The sequence below is a fragment of the Felis catus genome, chromosome B1 (assembly GCF_018350175.1).
Source record: "Felis catus isolate Fca126 chromosome B1, F.catus_Fca126_mat1.0, whole genome shotgun sequence".
Classification (NCBI taxonomy): domain Eukaryota; kingdom Metazoa; phylum Chordata; class Mammalia; order Carnivora; family Felidae; genus Felis; species Felis catus.
The window spans coordinates 149,263,703-149,277,670 of record NC_058371.1 but is presented as its reverse complement, the minus strand read 5'-3'; the positions used below and the strand labels follow the sequence as shown (position 1 = coordinate 149,277,670).

Sequence of the window (13,968 nt, the reverse complement as noted above, 5' to 3'; positions counted from 1 at the left end):
AGCCTAAAATGGCCAAAAGATAAGTAATATGCCCAGAGTTGTATTATCATGATCATTTCCTAATGTGTCAATTTAGAATTGTACTAAAAAAGAAAAGCAGAGATAACAACAAAAAGGCAAGGGCAAAAAAAAAAAAAAAAAAAAAAAAAAAAGACACTAAGGCAAATAACCTCATGGCAAGCACTGGAGAGTAAGTCAGGGCTCACAGTGCTTCAAAGGAAAGTTTATTAGCACAAGCCCGCACATCACACCACCATCATAGACTGATTAACAGTGGATCTCAAACTCTTTGCTTATTCTCTGTAATGGTAACCAGCACTGATATTCCTAGTCTGCGTGTTTCACCAGACCAGTCCAGCTGAGATGTTTTGAATGAACATGTGCACAGTATCTGTAAAGCTGATGGTTCCAAAGCATTATCATCAACTACTTCAGCTACAGGTCAGCAAACTCTTCTGTCAAAGTTCAGATAGAAACTATTTTAGGCTTCCTGGGCCACACGTTTTCTGTTGCAACTACTCAGCTCTGCCCTTGTAGGCCCAAAACAGCCATGGACAATATACATAAACAAATGAGCATGGCTGTGTTCCAATAAAACTTTATTTCTGTACACTGAAATTTGAATTTCATATAATTTTCATTTGTCATGGCTTTTGATTTGTTTTCAACCACAAAAGTATAAAAATCATTCTTAGCTCAAGCACTGTACAAAAACAGGAGGTGGGCCAGATTTGGCTCTTGGGCCATAGTTTACTGATGGTTTACTTAAGCAATAACCTACAAGTCAATGCAAATTGTGTTGGGAAGCTATAATAATCTTTTCATTTTCCAGTCTCATCTGCATGGCAAATTTAATGTAGTCTGTCTGCAATCCCATTGTCACTGACCTTATTCTGGAATTCTCATTAAAATTTTTCCTGTAGCTTAACAAGTTTTCTTTTCTGTCCTCCCAATCTTTGGATCACTCTCCATTTCAGTAAGCTATCTTTCTAGAAGTGATATAGCCAGTTGAGACTACTAGAAACCCAAACTGACATTCCCCCTTTTCCCCATGAGCTTTCAGGCTCTTCGCCTTTGTTTCTGCTGCCTCCTAGGTGGAGTAACAGAGTTTAAGCTCTGCTTGCATCATAAAAGCTCATGTGTATTTAAGAGCCAGTTCAAAAAGTCCCCTTAGTTAGGTCTATCCCCCTGCCCCCACCCAAGCATCAGAGCATCACGTTGAAGTATGTATTCTGAACTCCTTGAGGATAGGGACTGAGCCTTACTTATATCTATATTCTCTGACTTAGATATATTCACAGAGGGAAATGAATTAAAATTGACTAAACCAAATTAAACTGAATGTTTGTCAACACCATAGTGTAGGTTTTAATTTCTCTCAAAGCACTTCTAGTCTGCCTTAGCCTTGGAAAAGAACTTGGCATATTACACACAAGGAAAGACAGGTCAGAAGTTGTGAAGAATGATTACTATTAAGTAAAACCTGATTTCCATAAAACACTTTATGTAATGATCAAGCTTTGTGGTTAATATTTCTATTTCAGCTGAAAACATATGATTTTCCAACTGTGATTTGATCTATCCACTGTAAAGTGTGATCATAGTACAGAAAGTGATAAATGCAAATGAGGGACATTAATTTCAGGAAACATGTTATCTGGGGCTATTAAAGGTCTGTATATTACAATATCAAAAGAAAAGCATGAAGAAAGATACCACAATAAAGTAACAACCTGGTACCTTATGACATTGCTAATCCCCTAAGTCAGCACTTAGGATTTCAAACATCAAGTAATAACTATTTATTCAAATTTTATTACATTTTTGGCACTTGTTTATTTCTTTAGCTTATTGAGTTGTGCCTGCTTGTTCTATCTACACAAATACCTCAGGTGCTTTCTCCCCTGTGGAAAACTCATACCAGTAGGCATTGGAGAGATCTTTAATCTTTCTTATACTTTGTAGAACAAGACTATAAAAATATACAGGGTGGAATTAACATTTGTATATGTGTGCATGGATCATATATTTTCATTGCTGTTTTTTTTAAAAGAAATACAAATTACTTCTTATAAAATTGCAAATAACATATTTCTGTCCTGTCAACTGTTACATAAATTTACAAAGTGTCTAATAACATCAGTCAGGCCTTTGGACTGAATTATGTGTGCATTCTCAAGAATGATAACTATGAAAAATTCACATAGAGAAGTTACAATTACAACAAGGTGGTAGTCTAATTACCAGAAAACCTTTTCCATTTTCTCCTTACAGCTAAGATAAATGGTGAGAAGCTCATTGTTTTTATTATAAATGTTTTTATTTATATTCCATCTTGTTCTAGATTGGCTTAAGGTAACTTAAAAGGACATTAGGTATAGATATAGATATAGATATATAGATATAGATATAATATAGTATATATGGTATTAAATTAAATTTAGAGATGCGAAGGGCACCTGGGTGGCTCAGTCAGTTAAGTGTCTGACTTTGGCTCAGGTCTTGATCTCACGGTTTGTGAGGTTGAGCCCCACGTAAGGCTCTCTAATGTCAGTGTAGAGCCTGCTTTAGATCTTCTGTCCCCCTCTCTCTCTGCCCTTTCTCCTCCACTCTCTCAAATATAAGCATTTTTTAAAAGTTTTAAATTTAGAGAGAATTTAAATTCTCTGCAAGGAGAAGACAAAACATGAGTGAAAACATAAAATGGGAGTAATACTAAAACTATGTAAATTCCCATTTAGACATTTCCTTAAGTCCGGCCACAAAATTTGTAGCTTACCAGCAACCAACTCAAAAACAAAAATAAACAAACAGAGCAAACAAGCCAACCATGTTCAGGTACATTCTTCATGGCAACCATAAAATAAATACTGATGAATTATTCAGTAGCAACGCCACATTTTTCTCACCAAAAAAACAAACAAACAAAAAAAACAATGTATATAATGTAATAAGTTCTATTCTCCACAATATTCCTAGCATTGAAACAAAAATTAGTTTTGTAACACTCTTAGCGTTTCCTTCAAAATTGGCAGGTGACACCAATTACTACCTAGTAAAAGCAATATGATGGGGTAGGGAGGGGAGCAGTATAAAATCATTCATACCAAGCTCTACAACAATTTTTAACATATCTGACAGCACTTCCTTGATTATTACTGAAATGACTCCATAATGGGATTTCACATTGTAAAATATCTAAAGATTATTGAAATTGTAGGCACAAAAACATAGTATTACTTAGTACAGTAATAAATACAGTACTTAGTACAGTAGGAAGTTTTAAATAGATATTGTGAATAAACATTGTTGACGGAAAACCCTACCACTCATTAACTGTTAACTTAGCCAAAACCCATAGCTTAACCATTCCTATATTTAACCAACCATAAACTCAAGTAATAATATCTTTTCTGGCACCTAATTTAAATGGAAGTTGTGAAAATCACACATGTGATCATTAGACTTTGTTAAATACACATATTATATTAGTGGCAAGTATTAGTGGCAACTCAACAGGAAGGAATGTCTCTGATCTCCATTGTGTGATCATCAAGGTATTTATTAAGTTCCCAGACAGATATGGTGCAGCACAGGAAACTACAAACTGAAATTCAGGTTGACACTTAGCTTGACCTCTAGAAATATATAATCATAGGTAGATGTGGTGAAACAGAACTTAAAGATATTATTAAGAAATTAGGTATGGGTTTATAGACTTATAAATTGAGCTATCTTAATCTTTAATTCCGCAGGTATATTTGCTTTCTTTTTCTCAAACTCTTTCCACTTCAAGATGTTAAATTGGCATGATCTGAGTAAGGAACTTGAAAAGCCAGTTTCCCACAGAAATGTCGACAAGGGATGCCACTGCAACTAGTCGTGGGAATTGTATGCCCTTAAAAGTGTAAAAGAAAATAGGAATTCACAGGAAGCGTGTGAGTATGTGGCGGCAGGTGTTATTAGAAGAAAAATAGTTGAGAAACCTCAGTTTGGGGCTGCTCTGAGGCTAACATATAAACTTTCAGAAACTTTTTGTAACGTTAGATATCTTCCTACCAAATCTTTCTCATAACTTTGCTTAGATGCCTCCTATGAGAGTTGGCATGATATAGTAGAAATAGCTCTGAACTATAAAACCAGTGACCTGCATCTTAGTCCTGAGGGTTCTTGCTTAAGGATTAAGTCCTTTCTGGGGCGCTTGGGTGCTCAGTCAGGATAGCCTCTGACTTTAGCTCAGGTGGTGATCTTGTGATTCGTGAGTTCAAGCCCCGTATGGGGCTCTGTGCTGACAACTCAGAACCTAGAGCCTGCTTCAGATTCTGTGTCTCCCGCTCTCTGCCCCTCCCCCGCTAGTGTTCCATCTCTCAAAAAAATACGTTAAAAAAATTTTAAGGATGAAGTCCTTTCATCTGAGCCTGAAGTTTCTCAGCTGAAAAACCTGAGAGCATATGCAACATCACACAAATTCCAGCATCCCTTAATCTCCAACTTGCACCATTGTTGCACGTGCTCTCATTTTCTTCATTTGTTAAAAAAACAATGGGGACTTTAACTGATCTAAATGCTCTTTAATTTCCAGCAAAGTTAGTGTTCCATGTCTCACATGACTTAAAAATGCTTAATATTTTTGTAATAAAAATTCAGCATTTATCAAACAAGTAGCTTTAACATAATTTTCTCTGGTTGCCACATGCCAGATAACTGGAACAAAGTAAGGGATTACAAGTAAGGGACTGCAAGTGATCCAAGTTTTGTAAGAGGAAGTCATAAAATGTCTTTACTGCTTGCCTCCTAAGCCACTTTAAAAATCCCTAGACCCATGACATTCCATTTTACATAAAACAGTAATGGCCCTTAAAATTGGAACGTATCCATTGAAACACATGCTAAGACTCTATGGTGTCTTCCAGGTTGCTGTTTTCCTGGCAAACACTGTTAGCCACAATCGAAGAATCCCTCCAGTAGTCTAGAAACTCCTGTTTATAATATCTGAATTAATTTGTCAATGAAGGACAATTGGAAAATTACTGATTCTGTTAATATTTATATTATTCTTCCAGATGTGAGATTTCTTGATTAATGAATCCCCTGCCCCAGTTGTTGACCTGTAATATATGAAAGTATTGGGTCTTAACTTTTGAATGGAACACAGAATTTATAAAATTGATCATTATATAATTACATTAATAATACCCTAATATATTGGCATTTTAATGATAATAATGAAATATGCTCAGAATCATGTTAGAATAAGGTAGAACTTGCTGTGCAAATCAATACCATAAAATTATAAAGGCAGTGTTTTTTTTATCCAAAAGAATAAAATATTTTCAGTTACCAACACCCACGGCTTTAATTCATATCTATATGCTGATGGCTACCAAATCCATAACTGCAGCTCGGATCACTTTGCTAACTTCAGACCCATATGTCTACTGCCTGCTGTTCATCACAATAGGATACACTTACCATCGTTCAAACTTAACATGTCTGTAGTAGATACTTGTAAATGTATATCCCAAATATTTTCTTCTTATTAATAGAATTTTTGATATTTGGTTAAGCACGTGGCCATCTGGAAAATAGAATAGTGTCCCTTGTCCATAGAAGTCACCGTGTGAGTAACTTCTGACTAATGAGTCTTTATTCCAGTGGGTGGAATCCTGATGTGCATTTCATAGCTAGAATGCATATGTGCTAGTTGGAGCTCAGGCAATCATATTGGACCGTGATTTAGAGGATGTATATTCATTGCTACTGGGACAGCACAACAGCAGGAGCCTAAATTCCTGATTACTTTGTTAATCTCCTCACAGGTTTACCTGTTTGCCTCCAGACTTGTTTATATTAATTCCCTTTTATATAAACCTCTGTTACCCTAAATTTCTTGTCACTCCTACATAGAGAAATCCAATGCTATTAAAATATGCAAAACAGATTAATTGCAATCAAGGTAAATTGCCACTTTTATGTAATTATCTTTGTGAAAAGAGAACATCAAGAAATATATTACTAACTTTTTTATAGTTTCTGTATACGGAAAAGATGATAAAATACTTTTAGTTAATATTCTCTAGCAGCTAATTTTAAGATACTCTTGATTATGCTCTATGACTTTAAACAAAGGACTTCCATTTCCGTGTCTGGGCTTTGGCATCAAACTCATTGGCATCCATGAGTTTCGATTTAGTCCTGGCTCTGCCTCTCACTAGCTAAGTGGCTCTGAAATTACTCTCTCTAAGTCTACATGTCCCCACCTATAAATGGGGCTAATGATAGGACCTAAGTATAGGGTTCTTCTGAGGGTTAAACAAAATAACACCTATAGAGCAATTGCCATCAGACCAGGCACATAATAAGGGTTCAACAACTGTTGGCTCTTGTCATTATTTCCAGCATAATAATGAGAAATTAATTTGTTTTCAAAGTGGGCTGAAAAATCCCTCAAGTTGCCTCATGCATGCCTAAGGGGATAAGAGGACAAAGCAAGTAAGACTCCCAAGCCTTAGTGCCACTTCACCCACAGCAACTCTGCTCCATGTATCAGGAGTTTGCTTAGGCCTCATGTGTAAAAAGAAATTCAACTGATGAATTAAACTCCAGCTCTACCAATCACTTACTCAGAGATTTGGAAGTCTCGGTCTTCCTAATCTTTGGTTTCCCTACCTGTAAATTCATGGTACTATTAAAATTATCTACCTTACAGGGTAGTTGATAAGCAGCAAATAAGAAAATATATGGTGGAATCATCTATATGTATTTTTTCCTGCTATATGTACCCTCTCTGAATTTTGCTAAATGCAACCTGACAAGCTTTTAAAGTGAACAACTAATTTTTAAAAGGTCATATATTTCTGTACATATTCAAATGGAAATAATAATAATAACAGTAGTATTTCCTAGATAATGTAGACACCTGTGTTAATTTAACTCTTCTACTTGACAATATTGGATTCAGTTTACAGGTGAACAGGAAAAACAGATCCTCTCTCTACTATTGACTGACTCACCCATTCCTGTAACCACATGCAAATTACCTAATCTTTGAACATTGAATCCCCTACTTTTTGAACACAGATAGCAATGCTGCCTGTCTACCAGGAGGAAAACTGAGAAGACTACCCATTGATTAGTAACACTGTTGCTTATGATTATAGCTTTTATAGCTTTTGACACAATGGGACAGTTAAATCATCCTTGCTGTAGAACCATTGTGGTAGATACAGGAGACGGGAGGATGGTACAACATTGTGGTTAATAGCATAGGTTTAGAGTGAGATAGACCTAGGTTAACTCCCAGTTCTGCCATGTGTTACCTCTGAGCAAATAATGTTACCAACTGAGCCTCAATTTCTTCACCTATAAAATGGGTATAATAATATAATCATAGGTTGTTATAAAGATTAAATACTCATGATATTTTAAAACGGTAGTTGGCACATAGGACACGTAAAACAAATGATAGCAATTATTATTTTGTTCTTCGCTGACTCACAAGTTCACTTGAAACAAAGTGCTAAATTCTTCTGTATCTCCTTTTGCAGCTTCAAAAAAGAGGCATCACCTGACATCTTCAGACAAAAGATTGCAAGAGAGAATTTAGTGATGATGTATGGTACTTCTGATTTCCCTAGTTTAGTTCTATTATTTCAGAGCTACTATTCTAAAAGTCTCACAAATTGCCCAACCACACAGGCCATGTAAGTAAGTGGGAGAAGTTCAGGCTTGCAGATTCTGGCATAACTTGATATCTCTGCAACCCATTTTTTTTTTTCTCAACCTCTTAATACTTTCCTATTCTCTAATCCACTCATTTCAAATGTATTAAATTATGCTTGCAGTTGTGAGGGCATTCTTCCTAATTCTCACCCACCGTCTTTGATGAGAATATGCCCAAAGGAGTGTGCTTTATGAAGTTCCTCATGCAGTTCCTCTAAATCCCAATGCTGACAAAGCCATGGAAAGCAGCCAGAGCACCCATTTCACCACCTTCTGTCTTAGAAGACCTGCTCCACAGCTACCCAACTCACCCCATTCTCGATTACTAAAGCCATCAGGCATACTTATAAAGCTCAATGCTGATACTGAAGCACACGATGTTGCTTTTTTTCTTGAATGTTTCTATTTATTCCCTCTTTGTATTGAAACAATGGCATATTTTTGGAGGAAAGCCAACAACGATGAAAAAATAACAAAGGTCCATTGAGACAGTTATAGTTACAACAGACAGGTGACTTCTTTCCATGATATGCCGCTCGAATTGAACTTGATTTCCATGCAATAGCAAATGTTGTAATCCTTTTTAGAAAACAGTGATGATGTGATTGAGGTATTATACTCTCAGTCACTGCTCACCTTTGAAACAGTGTGGAAAAGTTAGGTCACATTTTCATCTTGTTTTAGTACAAAGATAGTTTTAAGAAAATTAAATAAGGGCAGTCCATGCATTCTTTAAAATGTTTCTAAAAATGTACCAATGAAAGTAAAATACATGCCACCACCTTTCCTCCTTCAGCATTTGTGCACATTATTTCATATCAATCTGTATACGATCTGTTTCTTTGCCTAGGACATTGTATAGCCATATATGCCTACACATACATGCACATTTTCTCCAGATCTGTATATGTGTGTGTGTGCATGGTTTCCCTTTCTCTATTAGAATGCAAACTTTCCAAAGACTTCTTTTAGCTCCCCGCACATGATAGACAATGTGTTATGGCAGTAACAGCATAGACTTTAGAGCCAAGAAGGCCAAGATCAGATTCTTATCTGATTCAATATTGACTAACCCTGGACAATCTGAGCCACACTTATTTCAACTCTTAAAGGAGCAATCACAATAAGTTGGGGAGAGGGGGAAGTTGTGTGGGTTTTTTTGTTGTTGTTTGTTTTTCTTTCGAGAGAGAGACAGAGAGAGAGAGAGAGACAGAGAGAGAGAGACAGAGACAGAGACAGAGTGCAAGTGGGGAGGGATAGAGACAGAGAAGGAGACACAGAATCCGAAGCAGGCTCCAGGCTCTGAGCTGTCAGCACATAGCCCCACGCAGGGTTCAAATCCACGAACTGGGAGATCATGATCTGAGCCAAAGTCAGACGCTCAGCAAACTGAGCCACCCAGGTGCCACTCAATAAGTGTTTCTCAAGGTATTTCCAGAATGAAATAAGATAGTATTTTAGAAAATGTACAATACATAATAGGTGCTCAACAGATAGTTCTCTTTCTTCAGGATCCCATAGCAACTCTGGGCCTAAACCTCAATTTGGTGACCTTTCAGTATCACTATCTCTGAATTGATTTGGGTTAGAGGGTGGGAGAGGGGGATATGCTTGATTGGTTTTACGTTAAGGTTTCCCTCTAAACAAACATATTTTTGATCCATATTAAGACCCTCCCTGTTGGACACAAACTACCTAAATCATGTCTGTATCCACCCTTCAGTTTCCCATACCTTCTGAAATTATCCTCTCTTCCTTAATCATCACTACATTGCATAAATGAGTACTCTTCTCCCTTGGAGGGAAAAGTGACTAGGGAGAGATTACCTCCCATTATGATATAATTATACCAATTTAAATAAAACAAAGGGCTACAGCTCTCTTAAAAGCTGACCTATTTCATTTGTGCTTTAATTCCATTCCACCTTACAAGTTCCTTTCTTTTTTATAGCTTTACACTGTAATCAGTACTTCTCAAACTTTAGAGTGAATAAGAGTTACCTGGTGTAACTTTTAAAAAATGTGATTCCCATGCCTCAACCAGAGATTGATGAGAATTTCTAGGATGAGAATTGGGCTTTTCTATTTTTAATAAGCCCCCATTGAATCTAATGGAAAGGGTCCATGGGCCACACACAGACTGAGAGGTAGTTCTCACCCTACTGAGTAAAAACTAAAGTCCATTTTTTTAATTTGAATATTACTCATTTCGCCTTTGTGCATCTAAATTTGTGTAGATACTGCCTATAAATTCAGTCTGTTTATCTTTCATTCTTATCAGTGGTTGCAGATAACTACAGTTAGCATACATCCCATCAAAAATAAATATATTTAATAAATATATTCTTCTCTTCGCAATCTCTTCCCTATGCACTTATTCCTAGTAAATTTTTCTTTAACCTTCTGCTCTGTGTGTGTGTGTTTATAAAATCCATGGGTTATTCTCTTCGTGCTCAAAGGATAGTATAAAATAAGAATTTGGGGGAAACGGTAGCGTATGAAAAATAATATTTACCTAGTCCAAATTCCTTTTTACTTTTAAATTCTAAAATAGTGGTTCTCATTTAGAACAGGTGCAGTGAGGGAGGGGGATCTCAAAAATTTGGCTAACGAGGAAGGAATGTGACATTTGATAAAACCCTCCAGTGTTTCTTATATGTTTGCCCAGCTATGAACCAATGTCCTTAGAAAGAACGTATTTCAATTACACCTCTTTCTTCAAAGCCTTCCTGTTGGTGCAAATGTGCATAGTAAATTTAGTCCCTTTCCACTCTAGCCCATTCTCTTAACATCTCCTAGGCTGACAAACATAGATATGCTCCCCTTTTTTTACAGTTTTAGATCAGGGAGGAGTTTTTTGTTTGTTTATTTTGTTTTTCCCTGAGAGATATCTTCGCTCCTCTCTGAAGTAGGACCAAAAAATAGGTACATCTTTTCCTTCAAATTAGAGACTCTACTCAGTAAAATGCATTCCAATACCCCCATGTTATAGCTCCTCTACACAATTTCTAGACTCACTTATATCTAGCATAGACAAAGTCTGAAATCTATTTAGTACCTTAAGTTTGATAGAGATTATATGTTTAAATAAAAGCACTCTTTTTTACAGTAATATTCTTAAAGATAATGTAGTAAAAAGTGTAGGACAGAAGAATCATCATGGATTATAGGGAAATACTTGCAAAAGGTAGGGAGCCTTGAAGTCTGACTACATTTATGTCTGTAGCTCTTAGTTGCTTCATCAATGTGTATAGAAAAGTATTAAACTTTTCATAAGTATGTGGAGCTTTCTATCAATGACAGAGACTGAGTGTTTGCCCCTATTAAGATTCTACCGGAAGTTTTTCCGAACTGTTTCCTTCTCAAAGTAGAATAAAAAAAAAAAAAATGACATGCCAATATATCACTTAGAGAAAATAAAATCTTAATCTGAAGATAAAATTATTTTTCAGAGTCCAAACTAGTACATAGAAACTTTGTTACTGTTTAGTTTCTAACTTTGAATGAAAACAACTTCAGAATAATTATGATTTATCTGTTAGAGAAGTGATTGTGGCCAGGTATATCACTGGATTTATTTTTTAAATCCAACTCTAATAATTTGATCAGACTGTCTCCTTAAATTATTTTTTTTCCTTTCAAAACATCTATAATTTTGAAATTTAAATTATTTACTTCTAGAAATGAATGTAATTTTGAACTGCATGATTTCAGATTTATTTTTTCTCACGTATACCTTTGAAAATAAAAATACTTTCTCAATAACACAAAGCCCAAGCTAAGAACACATTCTATTCTTGAAACTAACTAACCAGTTAACTAAAAGACAGCTGTCAAACCCCATCTACATTTATCATTTATTGAATCCATCTGAAAATATATACAAAAATATTTGGGGATGAAGCCTTACATCCCAGGGAACACTAATGCAGAAAGAAGAGAAATGTATTTCTTGACATAATTTTATGTTAAAATCAAAAATATTTTCTTAAACAAATAATAAATTAGAGATCTACACATTCTGTGGTGTGGTTTATGCCATTTTGAACTACAAGTTAATTTAAGACAAAGAAAAAAGGAACTCACCGATACATCGCTGACCAGCAGGCAAGAGCCCTGTGGAGACTGAGGTCTGCAATCAAGTGTGTGCATCCAGACTATATCAGCAATTTCATGGGCTGGATTGAGGTGAAGAAAGAAGTCACTAATGATGTAAATAGAACCAGTCTGACGGGTCTTGGCAAGTGTAGTGGGGACTGTTTGTATGGGGAGCAGGACTAAGTCAATTTTATAGGGAGCATGAGAACATAAATAATTTATAAGCACTTTCTAAGAGTGGAAACTTAAAAGTTATTGCCTTAAGATCATAATACCTTAAAAGTGTTAACGTGCACCAGGAGTTTTGTAAAGTTCAGAAGTTTAAATCTAGGAAGAAATTTTAAATCATATTGCTCAGCCTCCTCATGTTTTCAGTGAAGAATCATTTAATTAAGTTAAATGATTTGGTCAAAATCACATTGTTTATGACCCACCAACCCAGGAGTAACAGCTATATTTTTTAATTTGTCTAACATGCTTTCCACTCTACCATGCATATAATGAAAATTCTCCTTTGGTATTGACTGTAAGTCATCTGTTGAAAATATAGTAGAGATTAAAAAAGTATTAATACCTTAAAATTATGTGGCATCATTCTTCTAGAAAAACCAAGTAGTTTATAGATATTCACCCCCAGTTGAGATAGTATATGTCTTTCATTATACTGGAGAAAGGCATATCAGTCAACACAGTCATTACTGTCTTACTTCTACAAAGGAAGTGATGTATTTAAAAAATGTGTTTTCATACATGTATATACAAATATCTGTGTATTTGTGTCAGGTATAATCTTTAAATTGCCTTCTCTAATCCCCATAAATGACATTAGGTGTATCTCATCTGAACTTTCATGGTATCATAGCACTTACTGTATTGAGCTAGAATTTTTTGTTTTCTTATATCTCAACCCCACTGGGCTGAATTCTTAACAGACAGTACCCCGTTCTTAACATGTATGGGATCTCAAAAATATGCATGGAAAGAGGACAGAAAGGAAAGAGGAAGAGGGTATGTGTGACCAGTCCTAAAAATCACCATACAGAAGGCAGATTGGTACTGTTTAATATTACCAAACATCCATTTAGCCACTGGCTTATCTAAACAGATGCAGAAATTGGGATCCGTAGTAAGGCTACCAAGAACTGGAATCATTCTCTAGCAATAACCCAAGAAACCTCTATGTTGGGGCAAACTGTTCTGGGGACTAGAGAGACCGTCATATCTACCCTTTTTATTCAGCCCAATAGATCACTTAACACTGAAGAATAGCATGTATATTTACTTGAAGTTATAGTATCAGGTTTTTGTCTACTCACTTGAAAGTACAATTTAGCCAAAAATAAAGAGGCAACAATAATGAGGTAAAAACTTCCAGGTTATGAGATTAAGTTGTCCTATTACACAGCCTTTAAAAAGTGAAATCCTCATGAATAAAATGTTAATACTGGCTTAATAATGCTATATTCTATTTTATTTCATATTTTGTGAAAATATTGACTATACTCTTGCTTTCAAAAGAAAAAAGTTTCCTCTCTATTATAACTTTGGGCCAAGACCAGGTCAGACTCATTTTAACAGAATCTCATGACTTTTTTCTTTACTAAAATCCAGATTCCAACTCAAATTCTTTATAAGGTCTGATGGTCATGTAAACTTAGGGTTATGTACATCTAAAGATGTAGATGCAAAAAATAAGAGGGCTTCATGATTTTTTAAAAACCCATGGATAAATCCTAGAATTATAGAAAACCAGAGATTAAGGATATGTGAATAGAGGATGAGTGGTTATCAACCAAAAGATAATTCTAAGTATACCCTTCCTGTATTAATGACCTTCATTCAGTCTACTCAGAGAGTATTTGTATGTGTCATCAAATTTCATGATACTGCTTATACTTCAGTAGACATTTGAAGAATGACAGAGAAAGAGGGAGGAATAAAACATTAGATTAAATTATCCACCAAATAGAGCTTTTCATGTATTTAAGCATTTCCTTAACAGTTATTCTTAGAGGTAGGGTACAAAAGCAAAGTCAATCATTTTTAAGTTAATTGATATCTAAGAGGGTGGAAAAAGGATTTTAGAGCAAAAGTTTGTCTTTTATTCAAATATTTATTTTCTCCATTGCTGTTTTCCTAAAATCATAA

General features: G+C 35.4%; 1 protein-coding gene across 2 annotated transcripts in view; it reads right to left on the bottom strand.

Annotated features, from left to right (window-relative positions):
• LOC101088329 (transmembrane protease serine 11E) overlaps positions 1–11,945 on the bottom strand; it is a 43,010-nt gene extending 31,065 nt beyond the window's left edge. Inside the window, exon 1 of one of the 2 annotated variants that reach the window (XM_019829425.2) lies at positions 11,809–11,945. In XM_019829425.2, the coding sequence (XP_019684984.1) occupies positions 11,809–11,816 (8 nt within the window). In that variant the 5' untranslated portion in view covers positions 11,817–11,945. The remainder of the gene's footprint in view (positions 1–11,808) is intronic. The other variant, XM_019829426.2, reaches the window with a different exon arrangement.
• Positions 11,946–13,968: the final 2,023 nt, after the last annotated feature.